Here is a 23,479-nt window from a genome sequence, read left to right on the forward strand (position 1 = left end):
ACTTCACCTGTACTGCAGCTAAACTACACTTCAAGTACAGCTAAACTACACCTGTACTACAGCTAAACTACACCTGAACTACAGCTAAACTTCACCTGTACTACATCTAAACTACACATGAACTACAGCTAAACTTCACCTGTACTACAGCTAAACTTCACCTGCTAAAACACCGCAGCGGTAAACTGACCCTTGACAATCTAAGCAATCAGATCAAAGATGATGATCCGCTGCCTTGCACTACATTTCCCAGAGTTCCCTGCTGTCTGTGGAGTGCCAAAGCACAATTTTGATAGTTCCTGTTCTGATCACAGGTATTGATTATCGGCCTGCTGCTGATCTCAGACATGCTGGATGTTTTTTATCGACGATCATTTTTAGCTTTTTCGAGTGAAACCAGCACAGATCTGCATCAGGAGTTTTTCTGAAGGCAATAACCGAATCAGGGAGAGTTCTCAGTGTGAGTCCAGTTCCTGAACCCCGACCCCACAAAGCCTCAGGACTTGAACCTCCTCAGTCTTCCTCAGTCCACATTCACTCCTCTCAGGTGTTACAGGACATTTTGATTGGACCTGACATGAGCTGAAGGTACATTTATCAGCCAATCAGCATGCAGCAGAGGGATGAAGGAGTGTCGCCCAGTGATGCTTGTTGCTATGGAGACCACAGTGCCACCATAGATCCATACGGGTCACGTCTAGCGTCTGACTCAACGAAGACGTGGAAATTTATTGATGGAAAAGATGATAAAACAAACTGATAGTTCAGACAGGACAAGATGTGAAGACCATCGGCAGAAAGTGAATCTGGGGGTCAGACGTCTGGCCCTCAGCTGGTCAAACGCCATACAAGTTTATAAATGTTGTTAATTCAAACTCAGACTGGATGAGAAACTCGTCTGTGACGTGAAGCCAAAGCTCACCATCAGCTGTGCTCACACTGTGCGGTCTGATGGCCACGCCACCATCTGAGAGCACTGTACGAGTAAAAATGGTACGTCGGCCCCCAAAGACCGTTTGCACTCAAGGACTGTGGAAACTCAAGAACCATCCTGGCTGTTGACAATTGTCAATAAAGTTTAGTTTGAGAGCTCCGGGGCGGATGCTAACGACAATGCTAACGAGGCAGAAGCATGGGGATGCCTCAGAGAAACAGCCGCCGGCACATATGGACTCGCAGAGGTGAGGACAGTTGGTTTTGTCCATTCTGCAGAGATAAGTGGAGCTCTGCTAATGTCCATGTTGTGCACAGCTCGACCAACCTGCATTTTCTGTTTGGCGTTGTGTTGCCATGGCGTTTTCAGACACTCCGTTCTCCACTTCACGCAGCCGACTCGACTTGTGGCAGCGCTTCAGCTGTGCGAGAACCTGCGTTGGCCGACCAAAACCTCCGACACGTCAGATATTCACCCGACCGTCTGATGGCTGATCGGGAGCAGAAGGTTGGTCCTCGCTCCCCGCTGGACACTGCACGCCAAACGACGCCCGATGACACTGAAACTGATTTCAAAATGAGTTACGCAGCTTACAAATGGGCTAAAACCGCACGGTGTACGCTTGGCTTCACTTCGCCTCTGAATGGTTCACCGTGATTTTCTCACCCCAACCAGTCTAACCGGTGACGCCAGCGAGTTCTAGCCAAGTTTAACGAAGGCAACGTTCCCGTCCGACTTAGATCCTGATTAGGTCAGGACCCTCTGACACAAAAACGTTGGATTGAAACGTTGTCTTCATTAAACTTGGGCGGGGCAGGAAGTGTGCAGGTGTTTTTTGTTTTTTTAACCATGTAGCCAATCACAGGGAGCGCCGGGTGGGTCATTCCTACACATTTGCCTACAGAACAGGTCTTCACAACGCGACTCGGTGTCAGGTTGCGGGTGTGTTTTTACCCGAAGTCGTGACCAGCTGACTCAATGCGTCATTCACAAACCCGCGCGGCCGCTGCCGTGTCAGCGAGTCAGCCAATGAAAGGATCTGCACATTTTTCTATGGATGGAGGGACAGGAAGCTGGAATCACACTGAAAACATAAAGCTGCTGACCGAACAAATAGCTGACAAACGAAAAAACAATCCACTGGGGGGAGGAGCTTCGTGTGTGTGTGTGTGTGTGTGTGTGTGTGTGTGTGTGTGTGTGTGTGTGTTACTAACTTATTACATGTACATACTGTGAGTCTTATTTATACCTATTTATCCCAGCTGTGCCTTCACTCTTGCAGCTAGGTGGCGCTGTCTGTTCTCACAGCAGCCTTATTATGTCCCAGTGTGTAACAGGAAGATAAATGCATTTTAATGTTTTATTCGTGTTGACGGCGGGAGGAAAAACAAACAGGAAACAGCCTGAGTATCACCAGATGTCACACCAGCGCACCGCCATGTTCCCTGGCTCGCTCACACTGAAACTGTGACATCACCGAACAAACCGCCACACACCTGCAGACCGAGGCCTCAGGTGAAACTGTGACATCACCGAACAAACCGCCACACACCTGCAGACGGAGGCCTCAGGTGAAACTGTGACATCACCGAACAAACCGCCACACACCTGCAGACCGAGGCCTCGGGGGTGTGGTGTCTCTCTTCTCACTTAGCTGAGCCGCCGTGGCGTTTCGCTCTGGTATCGGTCAGCTGAATCCAAACACCTGATGGACTCGTCGACTGCGTGAGTTTAATCTCAGAAATCAATAATGATAAAAATACCGATAATCAATAATGATGATTACAGATGTTGTTTATTGGGCCTCATGCTGTGAGGGTGTTTCAGATTCACTGCAGGCCACGTGTCTCACTGTGTGAAGAAATGTCTCAGAGTGCCGTTTATCGCTGTGATGAGATCCACAAGGACTCAGTTTGCAGGTCCAGTTCGAGGTCTAGATTCAGCCTCCAGATTATCAGCTGTGTCTCCATGGCAACAGTTTGTTGTTTTAGCCATTGTTTTCTCACAAAGTGAGATTCAGCCGCTGTGGAGTTTTATTAAGTCTTCATGTGCCCTGATCGATGGGATACTCCCTGGACTCTCCTGGACTCTCCTGGACCGGCCCCACAGAGTGCTACAGTCACACACACAGAGTACGGACTCTCCTGATGGGAGACTTTCCTGGACTCTCTTGAACTTTCCTGGACTCTCGGAGGACTCTGTGGGTGTAAGTGGACTCTCTGTGAGCCTGATCCATCAGCTGATGTGTAAGGGGTCCGGTTCCTGCTACTGAACTGAAACAGAAACCAGGACCAGGTGTTCTTTGTGGGATGATCTTCGTGCTGCTGCTCGCGGCGTCCAGACGTTTCCTCTTCTGGTGTTCCTGCTGGTTCTCGCTGTTTGGTTCTCTCCTCGCTGTTTTTGCCTGCTGTGTTTTTTGAGCCTGTGTTTGACCCGTAGTTGTAGTTCTCTGATCTTATTAGAACTCTGCATGCGTGTGACGATGATGACGATGATGATGAAGATTTTTGGTGCTTCTTTAAGATAATTTTTTTTCATATTCAGACACCAGCTGGTGTCCCTGATGAGGTCACAGTTTGACCTTTGACCTCCTGATCTCTGTACAGTTTTCTAATCTGGGACACGATGAAAGAGATCCTGAGCTCTGATTGGTCAAGCTCGGTTTGTTACCGAAATGTTTTTTCTACAAGGGAATCAAAACTTTCCAGGGTTTGTATAAAAAGGATCCAGGACGAGGTTTTCTACTGATGGTGTACAGTTTCTAATGGTGTGTAAATGTGCCTGTAAATACCTGTCCCAGGACGAGGACGAGGACGAGGACAAGTCCGTCTGCAGCGGAAATGTGCTTTTATTGTGAAGGGGCAGGAGGCCAAACACAGTTTGAATCATGTCAAAATAAAGTTATAATTTTAACAGTTTATTCTGAGGTTTGAATTCTGCTGATTGTCTTTGGACTTTAACCCTTTAAAACCCGGAGCCACATTGCTGCTCTCGTGCTGCGTTCAGATGCCTGTCGCACGGAGTTAACCCTTTGAACCCGGAGCAGACGGCTGCCATTTCCTCTTTGAAAAAAAGCTTGGCGAGAAATCTTCTACAGTCTGCAAGATATTAGCAATTTGGAAAATGATGTTTTTAAATCTAGGGGAGCTTTTCTCAACCTACACTGTCTTTATAATTATCCTAATTAGTGTATTTAAAAATATTTCAGAGAATAACTAGAATTTTAAGCACTTTTTTCCCAGGTCATCTCCTTTTTTTCTTTTTTTTTAAACTTTCCCCTTTTGTTGCTAATTTGCAGGTAATTTTCTTCTACTAATTTCTTGCTCACTTTTTGGGTAATTTCTCCATAAACACGTCACCACGGATGTTACTAGTACTACTACTACTACTACTACTAATACTTCTCCTTCTACTACTACTACTGCTACTCCTTCTACTAGTACTACTACTACTCCTTCTACTAGTACTACTACTAGTAATAATAACAATAATAATAATTATTGTTGTAACATAACTTGTATATAGACTATAATAAAAGTTTTTATTTAAACATAAGTTGTATAGAATTATTTCAACAGTAATTATTATAACATAACTTATAACATAACCTAAAAGCAGAGTTCTTTGTCCATTGAGGCGACATAAGAGCCGAACATTAATGTCTGAACTGAGTGAGACAGAAGAGACTCACGGGAACAATCCATACCAATCAGAGCAGATACAATCAACGAATATTAGCAGTAAACACAGAAATGATAAAAATAATTACAGAATTAAATATGATCGAGACAGAATAAAGGAAAAAGATTAAATGATAACTAACAAAGATTAATTAACATCACCTGCAGCAGTTATTTTTCTTCAATAGAGAAAACTGACTAAAGTAGAAACCAGAGTCAGCAGGAGGGTTTCTATCACAGATTTGTGTTCAACTTCACTGATATTTAGTAAATGTGGATGAAAGCAGCATCATGTGACCTCACAGCGTCATGTGACCTCACAGTCATGTGACCTAGAAAAGACTTAAAAGTGTTTCCACCGCAGTTTGGACAAATATGTCTTTTTACAGTCACCTGAAACACTGCCTCATGGCAGAGTAAACTCTTTATGAGATAAATGGACACTTATTCGACATAAGTGATAATCTCAGTTTGAGTTTGTGCAGTCATGGATCGATAATAAATGTGTGCGGTTTATCACGTGGATCGATAATAAATGTGTGCGGTTTATCACGTGGATCGATAATAAATGTGTGCGGTTTATAATAGGTCCATGAGTTTGAGGCCCCGCCCCCTGCTCCCAGTCTGGTCCCTCCTCACTGCGCCTGCGCGCAGACCGGTGTCCGGTGTCCGCCTGGCAGCAGCTGTTCAGACCCGAAGGACCGACAGACACGCTGAGACACCACCACCGACTGAGACCACCGACCCGGAATCGCAGAGCCGGTGCTACATACCCGTAACGGAGCCGGTCCAGATCGTAGGAGAGCCGCTGAGCTAACCGAGCTAACCAAGCTAACCGAGCTAACGGAGCTAACGGAGTGACGACACGCCGTCAGCTGTTTTTGGACAGGCCCCCGGCTCGTGCTCACCACGCTCCGCCGCACCGAGCCGCTCTGACCCGGGTCACCGACTCCGGGTCTGTCCGCCGGCTCGGGGGCCGAAGTTAGCTTCCGGCTAACAGCTAACAGCGTTAGCGTCCAGGGGACCGACCGCGCGACCGGAGCCCCGAACCGGACCGGTGACAACATGCTGATAGGTACGGTACCGCCAACCCGGAGCACTGAACGGGGTCGGTGTTCCGGTTCAGTTTGTGTCGTTAACTCAACACGCTGAACTCCAGAGAGCTAACATGCTAACTGCTGCTAGCTACTGTGAGCTAACAGTACCAGCCCAAGATACACACACACACACACACACACACACACACACAGACACACACACACACACACACACAGACACTCACACACACTCAGGCACACACACACACACACACACACACACACACAGACACTCACACACACTCAGGCACACATACACGCACACACGCACCAAGACACACACACATAGACACTCACAGACATACACACACAGTCTAGTACTCGAGTAAATGTACTAATTTCGCTGCTGTAAACAGAGCTCCGGCGTGGTTGCAAAAGGAAGAAGTCGATGTTTAAATGCAGCAGCTACATTAGTGAAGTTTCTCTTTAGGAGTTAAGATTTAATGTTGAAATGTGATTTGTAAAATAAGATAAAGAAATATAGATTTAATATTTTTCTTACGTATTTATATTTAATGTAATATAGATTTTTATGGTTCCTGCACTTCTGCAAGTTTACAAATGCAGAAAAAAAGTGTTAAATTGGATGCTTTTTAAATGGAGTTTGGTTTGTGGCGTTACTGAGTGTCTCCTTGTGACTCTGAAGGGACGAGTCCCTCGTGTCATACGAGTGCCGATGTTTGTAAATGCAGTTTGTGACTGAATGTTGCTTTTTCTGTCTGCAGCCGTTGGCGCAGGAAGTGGACACACCACCGCCACCAGCAAGAAACACAGACGGAGAGGCAAAAAACACAGGAGAATCCGAACAGACGAGAACCGGTAATGCACACACACACACACACACACACACACACACACACACACACACACTCTGTAACACGCACGTGCTGATGGAGGCTATATTTAGCTGTGTGACTGTGGTTGGGTTTCAGTTCTGTATGTAGATCAACATAATAAAATTATAATAATTCAGATGACAGAATGAGAGGAGACAACAATAACAATAACAACTCTACCAACAATCATAAAATATGGATATCATAAATGTATGTATGCTTCGTGCATATGTGATAGATTACATATGTGGCAGGAGAAAATCACGCGTATAATAATAATGGAAGTATGACTAACAATAACGCGGTAGTGTTCAGCATCAGGTCAGACCCCGACAACCACAACAACAGGAGAGTCTGAGCCAGCCCTAACTGTAAACTTAATCAAACAGGAGAGTCTGAGCCAGCCCTAACTGTAAACTTAATCAAACAGGAGAGTCTGAGCCAGCCCTAACTATAAGCCTCCCTAAGTGATTTGGGGAAAATGTATAAAGAGTTTGTCACACATGTTGTCAATCAATAATAACTGTTTTTACAGTTTCTAGCTGATATATAGTGTCGTTTTGGAGATTCTGATTTTGGTGGGCCCCCAGGTATGGTAGGAATGTTTTCTTTAAAAATTAAGAATTTTAAAAGAACAAAAAAATTGCCAAAAACTTTTAGAGAAAAAAAAAATCGCCCTGAAAAATTGAAGAAAAATAAAAGTATCCCCCCCCCACAAAAAAAATCACCATTTTTTTTAAATCACCAAAAATATTAAAAGAAAGGAAAATTGCCAAAAATATAAAGAAAAAAATTCAAATTAAAAAGAAAAAGAATTGTGAATTGAGTATGAATTGTCATGTCGTTTTTATACGCCACCGGTGTTTCAGTTGCAGCTCTCTCCTGCAGCCTTTCACACACTCACTGAGCGTCTGCATCTGCATCTGCAGAGCTGTTAGTTTGTTTCCAGCTTGCAGAGGATGAATCCTTAAACCGCTGAAAGAGCAGCTGCTTTATTTAACTTTATTGTAACTGCAGTTCATTCAATAATGTCTTTAATTTTAGCAGATAACATTAATTTAAAGGCCATTTAAAAATATGGAGATATATATATATATGTAGTGTGTGGCGATGTAGCTTTAAAATATGGTGAAATATGGCTTGAAATCCTCCAAATGTCTGTGGATTTGATCATTCAGGGGTTTTTGGCCTTATATCATGAGAGCTGTTGGTTATCTTTCCCTTCATATTTCATATCACTTACACCATCAATAGTTTTCCCTGTAAAAACGCTGTAAGCCGTACACCGCATCCTAACGTTTCCACCACGCAGGAAACTGGGACAGAACGTTGACTCAGCAGGAAAACATCGGGCAGCGTGGAGTTTTCCAAAAAATCGGATCGGAGCGTTTGGTCTCAGCTGATTGAACAGGAAATACAATGTACAATGTTGATCTGAAATAAAATAAAATAAATTAAATGATATATTTTTATTAAAATTAAAAGTAAAACAAATCATTAGTAAAATAAAATCAACTGCGCAGTGGTTTTTGCGAGGCTCATGTGCACGCTGCTCTGTGTTGGCGTGTCTCTGAGGGAGGCTTCAGCTGGGCTCTTTGCTAAGCTAGGCTAACAGTTTCCCTCTGCTTCCAGTGTTTGTGCTAAGCTAAGCTAGCTGGTGTCCTACTGACAGAAACAGGTTCGGAGCTCGGCCCGCACAGACCCCGCTCCAATAATAGAACCACACACACACACACACACACGCTCACACTCTCAGTCTATTTCGGTGTGGCTCGTCACCGTGGTGATTCAGAGAGCAGCTGTGTGTGACTCAGATATACGACCCGTCGACTGTGTGGTCAGAATGACACCATCACCAGTTCAGGCCGAAAACGTCCCCACCTGAGCAGGTACGGGCTCCTGTCTGATCAACCAATCAGCTGCGTAGCTCGATGAAGTCCTGCTATGACATCACAGAACAAAGAGGCGTCAGGAAAATAATTACAAAACCGATATATAATTAAATACATGAATAAGCAAATTTAATTTGATGTTAATTTTAAAGGGACACAGCACAGAACATCATACCGCAGTCAGCAGGACTGATCATTGACGTCTGTAGACCCTGAGCAGGTAACTGACAACAAAAACATCAAGAAAGAAAGAAAGATGTGTATATATGAAATAAGAAGAAAAAGAAAACAATAGATGAATGAAGAATAAAAAATACCAGAAGGGAATAAACCTTACTCCAAAGAATCGTGGGTGATGTTTCTTTTCTGTTTTTTCACTGTGAGGTTTATTTCTGCAACACTTCCTGTAAACATAAAATAAAAGACTTTACATTCATATAAACACGACGACAGTTTCATGATAACCAGAGACAATATTTAATGCTTCTCAGTTGCCGTTACCATGGCGACGGTTCTTACATGAAAGTTTACCTTTTGTTTTAGTTCGGCCTTTCGTTTCCATGACAACAGCGTTTTGGGGGCCTGAAAACACAATCTATAGAAAGCATGTGTGAGAGTGCAGTCTCCGCCTCCCCTTCTGTCCTTGTGGAAACTGGCGATGATCCTGTGAAAGCGGTGACGTCACGGCAGCGTGGTCTTATTGTGTGTCATTAAAGGTAAATCACCGGCTGCTGCCCCGGCGTACACACTACAGCGTGTTCGGTTGTTTTTGCAGATCCGTGAACACGAGGATGGTTTTCACTGTGTTTTTATATGATCGCAGAGGAAGAAAGATTTTTTTGTTTTCAGTCGGGCCATGTCTGAATGCCGCCTCAGTTTGAGCAGTTTCTGTGAGTCACAGCATTCACACTGAATTTTTTTCGTACGCAGGCAAACCGGGTGTGGTGTCACATGTGGTCAGTCATTGGGCATGGTTTAGTAGCCCTCTGACTCTCTGCTGGTTAGGGACCGTTCTTAATGTGACGGAGAGGGTTAGGGTCTAACCATGTGAGCGCTTTCACAGAAAGAAGGTGACCAATCACAGTGTGGGAGGGCAGTGACGTGTAGTTTGAGGTGTGACTCCGTGTTCTCAGTTTCAGGCATGATGACATCAGCAACCTTCAGAGTCCAAATGCCAACAGCAGCCCCGCCCCGACACCTCAAACCACCGGACTCCGCCCCCGAAATACTACAGAGACAGTCACACCGACCAACACGCTGCCATGCACCGCCGAGGTCCACGAGTCCATCACCGGACCGCCACAGACCGGAAACACCCCACCGCCCCGCCACAGTCAACCCCAATGCCCCTCGCCTCCACCCCAGGCCACGTCCCCCCCTCCAGATACAGCAGACACACCTGCAGCTCACCTGGTCCCTTCTGACAGTCCACACACTGCCCCGATAGCACCACCTACACCTCACACCTGCAGCCAATCACCTCTCGCCACCTCTCCAAGCCCCGCCCACAGTGCCAGCCAGTCACCATCTGTTGACCAAAACATTACCCAAAATTCCTCCACATCGCCTCACAGAACTCTCAACATTACCCACAATGCCTCTGAATCAATGTCAATTTCTGCCCCACCGCCCACCAAAGCTCCTCCCACACCGCCACTAAGCCCCTACCACCCCGACCCCTTCCTGCTGACCTCAGTGACCTTTACCTCCAGTGGCTCCTCCCACCTCTACTCCCCCGTCTGCTCCCCGTCCACCTCCTTCCTCCGTTCCCTCGATGCTCTCGGCCACCACGCCACTCTGCCTTCCATGATGTCATCAGCTGCCCCACACGCGGCCGCCCGCCGTTTGACTCTGACCCCGCCCCCTCTCGAGTTAACCCGCCCCCTGTCCAGCTGCTGGGCTCTGACGATGAGGAGCAGGAGGGACCCGTCCGATTACTGCAAAGGTGACCCTATGTTCTGCTGTTCTCACCCTGTCTCTGCTACGTTCTCTACAGTCTGTTCTGTTGTTCCCACCCTGTCTCTGCTGTGTTCTCTACAGTCTGATCTGTTCTCACCCTGTTTTCTGCTGTGTTTCTCTACAGTTGATCTGTTCTCACCCTGTCTCTGCTGTGTTCTTCTACAGTCTGATCTGTTCTCACCCTGTCTCTGTTGTGTTCGCTACAGTCTGATCTGTTCTCACCCTGTCTCTGCTGTGTTCTCTACAGTGTGTTCTGTTGTTCTCACCCTGTCTCTGCTGTGTTCTCGTCAGGTGGATACTACCCGGTGAAGATCGGGGACCTGTTTTAACGGGCGCTACCATGTGGTCAGGAAGCTGGGCTGGGGTCATTTCTCCACCGTGTGGCTCTGTTGGGACCTGCAGTACGACACACACACACACACACACACACACACACACACACACTAAGGGCTTTTATTTTGAAGGATCTGCTGTGACTCTGTTTCCTCACTGAATGTGTGTGTGTGTGTGTTTTGTTCAGGGAAGAAGAAACGCTTTGTGGCGTTGAAGGTGGTGAAGAGTGCTCCGCATTACACCGAGACAGCTCTGGATGAGATCAAGCTGCTCAGATGTGTGAGTCACCTGTACACACACACACACACACACACACACACACACACACACACACACACTCACTCACTCACTCACTCACTCACTCACTCACTCACACTCACTCACTCACTCACTCACTCACTCACTCACACACACACACACACACACACACTCACTCTCACACACACACACTCACTCACTCACTCACTCACTCACTCACTCACTCACACACACACACACACACACACACACACACACACACACTCACTCACTCACTCACTCACTCACACACACACTCACTCACACACACACACACACACACACACACTTCACTCTACACACCACACACTCACTCACACACACACAGAGGTTATATATTGTGTGAAGACTGTGATCTCTGCTGTGTTTTTCCTCATCAGTAACATAACAACATGGCAGTGTACCTCAGGTGACAGGTGTGTCTGTGTGTCCAGGTGAGGGACAGTGACCCCTCTGACCCCTACAGAGAGACCATCGTCCAGCTGATAGATGACTTCAAAATCTCCGGAGTCAACGGAGTCCGTATCCTTTATCACCTGCCTGTAAGCCTGTATACCTGTGTGCCTGTATATCTGTTATACCTGACTACATGTGTACATGTACACTTGTACACCTGTGTACTTGTATACCTCTACACCTGTACACGAGTGCACCTGTGTACCTGTGTATTTGTGCACCTCTATACTTGTACCTGTGCATCTGTGTACCTGAGCACCTGTATACCTGTGTACCTGTGTAACTGTTTCCCTGTGTACCTGTCAGTATTTTCCTCAGCCTCAGTCAGATGTTTGCATGGTTCTGGAGGTTTTGGGTCATCAGCTGCTAAAGTGGATCATTAAGTCAAACTACATGGGGCTGCCTCTGGTCTGCGTCAAGACCATTATCAGACAGGTAACTGACTAGCTGACCTGTCGATTGACTTTTTGACTGACTGACTCATCAAATTGTTGATTATCTCAGTGACTCGTGCAGTGAAGGGTTGAGCTGTGGATTGACTTGGTGACTCATGTAGTAACTTGTTGACTTGTTGAGTGACTGGTTAACTCCTGTAGTGACTGGTTGATCGACTGGGTGACTTGTGTAGTGACTGGTCAACATGTTGGGTGACCTGGTGAATTGTTAACTGTTGACTGACTTGTCGACTCGTGTAGTGACTGGTTGACCTGTTGGGTGAGTTGGTGATTTGTGAAGTGACTGGTTGACCTGTCAGGTGACTCTGTGACTCATTGACTGTTGACTGACTCATTGACCTGTGTAGTGACATATTGACCTGTTGACTGGCTCGCCTCATTGATTGACTGAGTGACTTGTGAAGTGACATGTTGACCTGTCAGGTGACACAGTCACTAGTGACTGTTGACCGACTTGTCGACTCGTGTGGTGACATGTTGACCTGTTGACCGGCTGTGATTCGTTGACCTGCAGGTGCTGCAGGGTCTGGACTACCTGCACTCTAAGTGTAAGATCATCCACACGGACATTAAGCCGGAGAACATCCTGCTGGACGTGGACGATGTGTACGTGCGGCGGCTGGCGGCCGAGGCCACCGTCTGGCAGAGAGCTGGAGCCCCGCCCCCCTCAGGGTCGTCAGGTGAGGAGCAGCCCTCTGATTGATCAGAGCCACAGTGGTGAATCGTGATGTCATAGGGAGTGACAGATGATCAAATGTATGTCCACTGGACTCAGGCAGCAGTGGTACTGGGAGCTGTGGTTTCCACCATGTCTGTCTCTCTCTCTGTCTGTCTGTCTCTCTGTCTGTCTCTGTCTCTATCTGTCTGTCTCAGCATCTCTGTCTCTCTGTCTGTCTCTGTCTCTTTAACCTGTCTCCTTCTCTTCACAGGTCGTACCTGTCTGTCTCTGTCTGTCTCTCTGTCTCTAACCTGTCTCCCTCTCTTCACAGGTCTTACCTGTCTGTCTGTCTCCATCTTGATTTCCTGTTTCTGATGTTATCTTCCTGTCTCTCTCTCCCTGTCTGTCTCCACGTGTCTCTCTCTCACTCTCTCTAGTTAGCATGGCTCCCAGGGATCTGGAGGTAAGTGTTAAGGAGTGAGACCTGCTGTGTTTTCATTGGTTACCTGCGGAAAATTGCATCCGGTTGATAGGATAACACCTGATAAAGGAAGTGAGATGACACGTTGTTTCTTGTAATGTCAGCGAGTGAAAATAAAACTTTTAGCCGGAGCGGAATGAACAGTTTCACTGGTTGTGATGTTCTGCTGCTCCGTCTGTACCCAGAGTACAAACTTCTGCTTCTTCTGTACCCAGAGTGCAGACTACTGCTCTGTCTGTACCAGATTACATACTACTGCTCTGTCTGTAAATTACAGTACATTACATATATTTGATGGTGGCAGTAGATGTGTTAATTGCGGCAGCAGCGGATGTTTTAATGGCGGCAGCAGTAGATGTTTTGATGGCGGCAGCAGTAGATGTTTTAAATGGCGGCGGAAGCTGATGTTTGATGGCAGCAGCAGCAGATGTTTTGATTGCAGCAGCAGTAGACGTTTTAATGGCGGCAGCAGCGGATGTTTTAATGGTGGCAGCAGCGGATGTTTTGATTGCAGCAGCAGTAGATGTTTTAATGGCGGCAGCAGCAGATGTTTTTAATGGCGGCAGCAGTAGATGTTTTTAATGGTGGCAGCAGCGGATGTTTTGATTGCAGCAGCAGTAGACGTTTTAATGGCGGCAGCAGCGGATGTTTTAATGGTGGCAGCAGCGGATGTTTTGATTGCAGCAGCAGTAGATGTTTTAATGGCGGCAGCAGCGGATGTTTTAAATGGCGGCAGCAGTAGATGTTTTAATGGTGGCAGCAGCGGATGTTTTGATTGCAGCAGCAGTAGATGTTTTAATGGCGGCAGCAGCAGATGTTTTGATGGCGGCAGCAGTAGATGTTTTAATGGCGGCAGCAGCAGACGTTTTGATGGCAGCAGCAGTAGATGTTTTAATGGTAGCAGCAGCGGATGTTTTAATGGCGGCAGCAGTAGATGTTTTAATGGCGGCAGCAGCAGATGTTTTGATTGCGGCAGCAGTAGATGTTTTAATGGCCGCAGCAGCAGATGTTTTGATTGCGGCAGCAGTAGATGTTATAATGGCGGCAGCAGCAGATGTTTTAATGGTGGCAGCAGCAGATGTTTTGATTGCGGCAGCAGTAGATGTTATAATGGCGGCAGCAGCAGATGTTTTAATGGTGGCAGCAGCGGATGTTTTGATTGCAGCAGCAGTAGATGTTTTAATGGTGGCAGCAGCAGATGTTTTGATGGCGGCAGCAGTAGATGTTTTAATGGTGGCAGCAGCAGATGTTTTGATGGTGGCAGCAGTAGATGTTTTAATGGCGGCAGCAGTAGATGTTTTAATGGCGGCAGCAGCAGATGTTTGATGGCAGCAGCAGCGGATGTTTTGATTGCGGCAGCCCTATATAAATGACTAGGGATGTAATGATGTTTGGTTATCATGGTTATTGTGGTAATAATCCCTGATGGTTAATAATATCATTTAAATTTTAATTATCATGATAACCGTTTGTGATTACCATGCTTTGAAACAAAAAAGGCGATTATTTTGGCTGGTCAAAAATATGCTTGGCAGGTAGATTTTTTTGTTACAGCCCAATTGTTCAGTTTATGATAAAGTTAATTTTGGGCACTAACTGTTAGACTGTAATGCCTCTACCAAAGTTAGCAGCGACAGTCACTTACAGATGTAGCAATGCTGAATGTGCAGTCCGTCCCTCCCTTTCCTGAAAACATGATGTTAGTGTGGGCATCAGTACTTTTTGAACATTTTCCAGCATGTGTCAAAATTATTGCAATTAGGGGCGTTCCATAGGGTATCATCCATGACCGGTATATTTTTTATATGATAAAAAAAAAAAATGCATATCGCTATAATGGCAACATTTCTACCTCTTGACATAGTGACATCAAAGCATGCTCTTTACTTTCCTTAATGACACTGGACGGATGACCAGAATGGAGACTGTGGATAGGGGATGTGGTGTCACACACTTGCGATCCGTAAGTAACTTAGAGAAGAAGGAAAAGACGTCAAAGCACGCAGCGTGCAGTAATAACAAGCATGGCCGAAAGCAAAAGTCCCGGCTCCGCGGTGGATGAGTTGGTTCCGAAGAGGGGAGCGACTTCACTAGTGTGAAATTGGTTTGGTTACAGAAGATTATATGTGCGGCAGACTACGGCAATATGTAAGAAGAGTAACAAGACTGTGACCACAAAGGGGGGCAACACATCAAACTTATTTCACCACCTCAAACAGAAGCACTCAAAGGAGTATGAGGAGAGCCAAAAATCCCGTAAGGAGAGCGTGGCAACAACAACAACAACAAATGCAACGAGTTCGTGCAGACAGCATGCACGGGCTCGGCCTAGCATCTTTCGTAAGTTGCCAATTCAAACTGTCGCGAGGAAAGGCTTCAAACTGCTCGTAAAAAAGTTGATTTTTATTTTGTTGTATGATTTTTATTTGTACAGAATCTGAAACTCGGTTTTATTTAGATAGATAGATAGATAGGTACTTTATTGATCCCGAGGGAAATTTAAGTAACCAGCAGCATATTAAACATACAGAATAGAATATAGACCAATAAATATATAAGCAATATATACAGAGAAAAAAAGAGATGCAGAATATGCAAAAACACAAGATATAAAACAACAATAACAATAAAACAGTGCAATACCAGTATGAACAGTGCAACAGTGCAAACAGTGTTTATCTGTGTGAGGAGGAGTTGAAGAGTCGTATGGCCTGTGGGACAAACGACTTCCTCAGCCTGTCAGTGGAGCAGGACAGGGACAGCAGCCTGTCACTGAAGACACTCCTCTGCCTGATGATGATGCCGTGCAGAGGGTGCTGGGCATTGTCCATGATGCAGAGCAGTTTGCTGAGAGTCCTTCTCTCTGCCACTGATGTGATCGAGTCCAGCTCTGTGCCGACCACAGAGCCAGCTTTTCTTACCAGCCTGTCCAGCCGAGAGGCGTCCCTCTTCTTGATGCTGCCTCCCCAGCACACCACAGCATAGAAGAGGACACTTGCCACAACAGACTGGTAGAACATCAGTAGGAGTTTCCGGCAGATTTTGAAGGACCCCAGCCTCCTCAAGAAGTAGAGCCTGCTCTGAGCCTTCTTGAGGAGGGTCTCGGTGTTGAAAGACCAGTCCAGTTTGTTGTCTAGCTGCAGCCCGAGGTATCTGTAGGTCCCGACCACATCAGACCCCTCAATGGAGATCTGTTGCATAGGCGGCCTGGACCTCCGTAAATCCACCACCATCTCCTTGGTCTTGGTAGTGTTGATCTGCAGATGGTTTGCCCTGCACCATGTCACAAAGTCCTCCACCAGGCTCCTGTACTCCCCCTCCTGTCCATCCCTGATACATCCCACGATTGCAGTGTCGTCAGAGTACTTCTGCACATGGCACGGCTCAGAGGTGTACTTAAAGTCTGATGTGTACAGAGTGAACAGGACAGGGGAAAGAACAGTCCCTTGTGGTGCGCCAGTGCTGCAGACCACCGTGTCAGAGGAGCAGTCCCTCAGCCTGACGTACTGAGGTCTCCCTGTGAGGTAGTTCATAATCCAGGTCACCAGGTGTGATTCCACTCCCATATCTGCCAGCTTGTCTCTCAGTAGAGGGGGCTGGATCGTGTTGAAGGCGCTCGAAAAATCAAAAAACATGATCCTCACAGCGCCACTCCCTGTGTCCAGATGAGAGTAAGCCCTGTGTAGCAGATACAGGATGGCGTCGTCCACCCTGACCTCCTCCTGGTAAGCGAACTGGAGTGGGTCGAGTGCCTGGCGAACCTGGGGTCTGATGTGGTGCAGCAGGAGCCGTTCCAGGGTCTTCATAATGTGTGAAGTCAGGGCAACTGGTCTGTAGTCATTCAGCACACTGGGGTGTGCCTTCTTTGGAACTGGGATGAGGCAGGAAGTTTTCCATAGTAGAGGGACCCTCCCCAGTCGCAGGCTCAGGTTGAAGACATGCTGAAGAGGCTCCCCCAGTTCAGCAGCACAGAACTTGAGCATTCTTGGACACACCCTGTCTGGCCCTGCTGCCTTCGTGGGGCGGAGTCTCCTCAGCTCTCTACTGACCTGCTCTGCAGTGATGGTGGGGGGAGGGGGGGCATGGGGGGGGGGGGGGGGAGTGGGGGGCATTGTCTACTGAGCATGCAGCTGATGGTGTTGAAGAGGTGTGAAAGTGGGTGCCAAGAGCAGTAAGTGGGGGGTGTGTGTGGGGGAAAACCTTTGCATGTAGCGGAGGAGGAGGAGGAGGAGAATCAAACCTGTTGTAGAAGTGGTTGAACTGGTTTGCTCTCACCCCATCCCCCTCTGCTGAGCCGTTGGTCTTTTTGTTGCAGCCTGTGATGGTTTTCATGCCATCCCAGACCTCCCTCATGCTGTTGTTGCCCAACTTCTGCTCCAGCTTCCTGCTGTAGGACTCCTTTGCTTCTCTCAGTCGGACCTTGAGTTCTCCCTGTACGCGCTTCAGCTCTGCCCGGTCTCTGTCTTTAAACGCCCTCTTTTTCTTGTTGAGGAGGTTTTTGACATCGCTGGTAATCCAGGGCTTGTTGTTAGGGAAGCAGCGCACAGTTTTGGTGGGAACAGCAATGTCCATGCAGAAGTTCAGGTAGTCCGTGGTGCAGTGTGTGACCCCCTCAATGTCCTCACTGTGTGGTTCTTGTAGCACACTCCAGTCAGTACACTCAAAGCAGTCCCTCAGAGCATCCACTGCCTCTGGAGACCATTTCCTGAAAGAGCGTGTAGTTGTGGGTTCCCTGAGGACCCGTGGTTTGTATTGGGGCTGGAGAAGGACAAGATTATGGTCTGATTTTCCCAGTGGAGGAAGAGGAAAGGAACAGTATGCATCCTTCACATTGGCATAAAGGAGGTCTATTGTCTTGTTTTTCCTGGTCGGACAGTTAACAAACTGATGAAATGTTGGGAGAGTAGAGTCCAAGCTGACATGATTGAAATCACCAGAGATTGCAATGAAAGCCTCAGGGTGCTGTGTTTGCAGCGTCGCGATGTTAGAGTGGATGACGTCACATGCCACCTCCGCGTCTGCCCGCGGAGGAACGTAAACACAAACAGCAATGGCGTGGGAGAACTCTCTGGGCATGTAGTAAGGTCTGAGACTCACCGCAAGCAGCTCAATGTCCGGACAGCACACCGTCGCTTTTACAGTTACATGTCCCGGGTTGCACCATCTCTTGTTAATGAACAGTGCGAGTCCCCCGCCTTTGCGTTTGCCGGTTAGCTTAGCGTCCCTGTCCGCTCGTACAGTGGTGAATCCAGGCAAATCCACATTAGCATCCGGAGTGATGCCGGTTAGCCACGTCTCCGTGAAGCACATCAGGCTACACTCCCTGTAGATTTTCTGGTTCTTCACCAGAGCCGCCAGCTCGTCGGTCTTGTCGGTCAGTGCGTTTACATTCCCCATTACGACGGATGGAATGGATGGCTTGTACCTCCACCGCTTTGCTTTCTGCCTAGCCTTCACCTTAGCGCCGGCTCTGCAGCCCCGGTACGGCCGTCTCAGCTCCTCTGGTACAAAGCAAAAGCTGCCGGTTTTCCCCATTGTCCGTAGAGAGAGCAGCTGTCCCCTTGAATAAACAAGGTTTTTTCTTCCAGGAGATAAAATATCCATCGGATATAATAAGAACTGCCCAGTATGTGCAGTATAAAAGTGAAGAGGAGGAAAAGTTGAAAAAAATAGCGATGAAAAACACAAGTTAAAACAAAACGTTAAACTACAGAGCTACTGGTAAGGCTGCCACTCGCGTCGGCGCTGGAAGTGTGTTTAGTTTTCACTATATAATTTAAGGCAAACTGTTACATTGCTAACATAAAAACAATAACACTGTGCTGCAATTTTATGCTCTTGAAATTCATTTTTTAAATTTTTTTTAATATATTTTTCAGTATTTTGTCATATCGCCAAGAATATTGTTATCGCAAAATTACCCTGAAATATCATGATATTCTTTAAGGGCCGTGTCGCCCACCCCTAATTACAATAATATCGTTTATCGTGATAATTTTGGTCGCGATAATCGTGTTAAGAAAATTTGATATCGTTACCTGTCTGTGATTGACTGAAGGAAACTCTGGTTTCAAGTTTCTGTCAAAGAAAAACAAATCTGAGCAGAAAGTGTGTAGTGTTGGTACAGCGTGTATGTGAGAGCACTTTGACACGAGTGTTTGTGTGTTCTGCTGCCTCTCTCTCGTGTGTGTGTGTGTGTGTGTGTGTGTGTGTGTGTGTGTGTGTGTCTCTGTGTGTGTGTGTGTGTGTGTGTGTGTGTAGGTAGGTAAACTGTCTAAGAACAAGAAGAAGAAGTTAAAGAGGAAAGCCAAACGTCAGCAGAGACTGTTGGAGGAGAGATTGGTGGATATACAGGTACTATGAATACTCAGAATACTGCTGACTCTGGAGTACTGCGAGAACCATTCAAAACATCAGGAACTTAAGACATTTTACATAGTCCCTTCAAAATAAAGCTTTCCATGTCTGCCTGTGTGTGTTCAGAGGATGGAGGAGGAGGACGGAGTGTTACAACCTGACGACACAGACAGTAACTGTGAGTACATGCTGTTATACATGCTGTAATACACACTGTTACACAGACTGTTACACAAACTGTTATACACACTGTTGCACAGTCACACACTGTTTATAACTGTCTTACAGTGTGTGTAATAGTATGTTTAACACTGTTACATACTTCGTTACACACACGTGTTAGTGGTGCAGTACAGCATTAGATTTGTGTGTGTGTGTGTGTGTGTGTGTGTGTGTGTGTGTGTCTTCTCTCAGGCTCTGTGGTTGTCAACGGCAACACTTACTGCTCCACAGCCAATAGCAAAGGGAGCCCAGAGTCTGCCTGCTCCTGGTTGGAGGACAGGTGTAATGGCCACGCCCCTGGACGGTTCTCCAGCCCTGCCTCCGGCCTATCAGGCTTCTCCAGCTCTGTGATGTCTGCGACGTCAGAGTCCGCACTCTCTACTCAGTCGGGATACTCCAGTGGACGAGACGGTGGGACAAAACACACACACAGATACACACCACACTACACTCTTTATATATGTTGATATGACATATGTTGTTAGTAAACATGATGTCCCGTGTTGTTTGCGTGTTTCAGTGTTCAGTGCGTCGGACTTCGTCCTCAGTCCTCTGGATCCTCAGAACGCCCACAAACTGAGAGTGAAGATCGCTGATCTGGGAAATGCCTGCTGGGTGGTGAGTCGGCGTCCTCCTCTAATCTTCTTTCTCTCTGTGGTGAAAGTTTGAACTTTGGACCAATCAGATGGCTCCTCTGTCTGTCCTGTGTGTCTCTCGTCCAGCACAAACACTTCACGGAGGACATTCAGACCAGACAGTACAGAGCTCTGGAGGTTCTGATTGGAGCAGAGTACGGACCGCCAGCCGACATCTGGAGCACCGCATGCATGGTAAACGCACACGAGAACGCACACCAGCGTGTTCAGAATCACCCAACTATAGCACGTTGAAAACAACGTCATGGTGTAACGTGTCGTTCAAGAAATAAAAGAACGTCATAGTATCGTGTTTTGTTCAAAAAATGATAAAAAATGTCATAGTATAGTATGTGTTCAAAAACTGATAAAAGCGTCAACTTACAGTATGTCGTTTAAAAAAATGTCATGGTGTAGTTTGACGTTCAAAATTTGACAAAAATGTCATAGAATATTGTATATTATTCAAAAACTGACAAACATCATAGAGTAGTATGTCATATAAAATCTGATAAACATGTCGTAGTATATTATGTTGTTAAAATACTGTTAAAAACGTCAGAGTGTAGTATGTTGTTCAAAATTAGACAAAAAGGTCGTAGTATTGTGTGTTGTACAAAAACTGACAAAAAACTTCAGTGTTTAGTTTGTCGTTCAAAAAATGACTAAAACATCATAGTTAGGGCGGGGTGATAAATCGTTTTTATCGATTAATTTGAATTTGTGATTCAGGGCGATTGTTAAAAATGATAATCACAATTTTTGTCCCAGAAAAGTCATTCTTGTCATTAATGTGGAACTAGTTTCGGTTTTGCAGCGTCAGATCTCGAACAAATCACAGTCCTGCAAAGTTTATCTTTTAATCTCCACGGAGGACCGGGAGTCACGTCCGCCCCGATACACGAAACATACTCGACGGAACAGCCAACAGCAGCTGGTTAGAGAGGAAATACTGAAAATACACAAGGAGAGTGTGTGTGTGTGTGTGTGTGTGCTCCAGGTGTGTGTGTGTGTGCTCCAGGTGTGTGTGTGTGTGCTCCAGGTGTATGTGCACATTTGGATCCTCGAGCGCAGCTCGTGCCGCACATTCCTGTCCGGACCGAAGTCACTGAAGAGATTCATATGACTGTTTTCAAAGAGCGACAAAAAGTGTTGCTAACAGAAACAAAGCTGATCGATCACAGCTGATCTATAGATCCATCAGAGCAGCACTGACAGACCTCTCAGTTATCAGGGGCGGATTTGGTGATTTGGGGGCCCGGTGCCCAGCTGCCCTGCTGCGATGCGGTCCGGTCTGTAACTGGGAGTGCTGGCGGCTGCAGACGAGTGCAGCTGATGTCGAGGCTCTGGCAGCTGTTCTGATACAGACACGCTGATAAAGACGTGATCCGCGTGAATTCATGTGAATATGTTTTGTGAAATTACTGCAGCCTCAGTGTTAAAGATATGTTTGCACTTTAACCCCAAAAGGGAAATTCAGTTCACGATATTAACAGAAGCCTTTAATTTTTACTGCTGAAATCAAAAGCAAAACTTGTTTTGAGTAATTTCTTTGTCATTTGTAGTTTGTTTTGAAGAAGGAAAAAGAATTGATTAAAATCGTAAATCGCGTTTGTTGTGAAAAAATCTGAGATTTTATTTTTAGGTCATATCGCCCGTCCCTAAACCAAAGTACAGTACGTCTTTCAAAACCTGACAAAAACGTCATAGTACGGTTTGTCATTATTTGTCATTATATACATTATTTATAGTACTAGTAATCGTTTAAAAACTATAAAATGTGATGGTATCGTATGTCTCCTGTGTATTGATTATTGATGTGTTGATTGGTGATATTTCAGGCGTTTGAGTTGGCGACAGGAGATTACCTGTTTGAACCTCATTCAGGGGAAGATTACACCAGAGACGAAGGTAGTACACTTTACAATACACACTCTACCGCACACACTACTGCAGTGTGCAGTTTGACACTCAGCATGAAGGTAACAGACACCACTGCAGTGTGAAACTGTGTGTATTTTGATTGTGTGCAGATCACATCGCTCACATCATCGAGCTGCTCGGACCGATTCCTCTGCCCTTCGCTTTGTCTGGAAGGTACTCCAGAGAGTACTTCAACAGGAGAGGTGAAAGAGGCCGTCCATCTGTCTGTACTTGTGTCCGCCGTCCCCACCTGTCTCACCTGTCTGTCCTTACCTGTCTCACCTGTCTCACCTGTCTATCCCTGTCTCAGGGGAGCTGCGTCACATCTCCAGCCTGAAGCCGTGGGGTCTGTTCGAGGTGTTGTTGGAGAAGTACGAGTGGCCGCTGGATCAGGCGGCTCAGTTCAGCGACTTCCTGTTGACCATGTTGGAGCTGCAGCCTGAGCGCAGAGCGACGGCGGCGCAGTGCCTGCAGCACGCCTGGCTGCACACATGAACACGCGCACACACACACACGCTATGTTTTGGGCGTCTCTGAGTTGATTTCACCTCGACTGACTGTAAACTGGACTGGCGCCGCTCAGGTAGCTGCTGTGATCGTGAGACCTCATGGACTCAATCAGTGAGGGCGTGATGTCATCACCGCCACAGAGCAGACTTCCTGTCTGCGGCCTGCTGGGTGTTTCACAATAAAACATCTGAAAACGGTCTTTTTGGATTCAGTCAGTTTTAATTTCCCTCCTGAAGGAACCTGCTTACATCTCTGAATCTCTGTCGATGCTGCTGATGTCACCTGATTTCAACTGATTTCACCTGATTTCACTTGATTTCACCTGATTTCTGCTGATTTGACCTGATTTCACTTGATTTCAACTGATGTCACCTGATTTCTGCTGATTTGACCTGATTTCACTTTCTCTGCTGATGTCACCTGATTTCTTTGCTGATTTTAGGTGTTTGTTTCTTTGCTTCTGTGTTTTCTATTGATTGTGCAGTTTCTTCACTTCCTGTCATCCTGACTGATTATTGATCAGAGCTGAGTTCACAGTAGGAGAAATCTTGTTATTGAGTTTGTCAGCAGCCGACCCCCCCACCGACTGATCACTGATCACGTTATTGATCCTATTGACATCTCACCTGTTTCTATGTTCCGATAATAATTAGTGCCTTGAAATAAGCCCCGCCCCCTCCTACCTGTCACAGTGACATCACCAGGAAGAGTTTTTTTTATGTGTCTGTTTGTGTGGTGTGATTTCTCTCCTGTG

The 23,479-nt window shown here is 46.4% G+C and overlaps 2 protein-coding genes across 2 annotated transcripts in view; one reads left to right on the top strand and one right to left on the bottom strand.

Annotated features, from left to right (window-relative positions):
- irak1 (interleukin-1 receptor-associated kinase 1) overlaps positions 1-5,681 on the bottom strand; it is a 12,265-nt gene extending 6,584 nt beyond the window's left edge. The window contains exons 1-3 of the mRNA XM_042491313.1: positions 5,254-5,681; positions 3,075-3,207; positions 1,262-1,367 (exon numbers count right to left, since the gene is read on the bottom strand). Of these exons, the coding sequence (XP_042347247.1) occupies positions 1,262-1,367; positions 3,075-3,207; positions 5,254-5,681 (667 nt within the window). The remainder of the gene's footprint in view (positions 1-1,261; positions 1,368-3,074; positions 3,208-5,253) is intronic.
- Positions 5,255-22,924, top strand: srpk3 (SRSF protein kinase 3). The gene is given in 20 exon segments (XM_042491266.1): positions 5,255-5,689; positions 6,437-6,530; positions 9,573-10,312; positions 10,315-10,361; positions 10,363-10,384; positions 10,690-10,721; positions 10,723-10,799; positions 10,923-11,010; positions 11,463-11,570; positions 11,791-11,919; positions 12,454-12,619; positions 13,035-13,060; positions 19,340-19,432; positions 19,562-19,613; positions 19,850-20,068; positions 20,178-20,275; positions 20,380-20,487; positions 22,134-22,203; positions 22,326-22,418; positions 22,526-22,924. Coding segments are annotated over 20 exon segments (2,457 nt in total). The 5' UTR covers positions 5,255-5,679; the 3' UTR covers positions 22,711-22,924.
- The last annotated feature ends 555 nt before the right edge of the window (positions 22,925-23,479 follow it).

The sequence above is a fragment of the Plectropomus leopardus genome, chromosome 8 (assembly GCF_008729295.1).
Source record: "Plectropomus leopardus isolate mb chromosome 8, YSFRI_Pleo_2.0, whole genome shotgun sequence".
Taxonomy (NCBI): Eukaryota; Metazoa; Chordata; class Actinopteri; order Perciformes; family Serranidae; genus Plectropomus; species Plectropomus leopardus.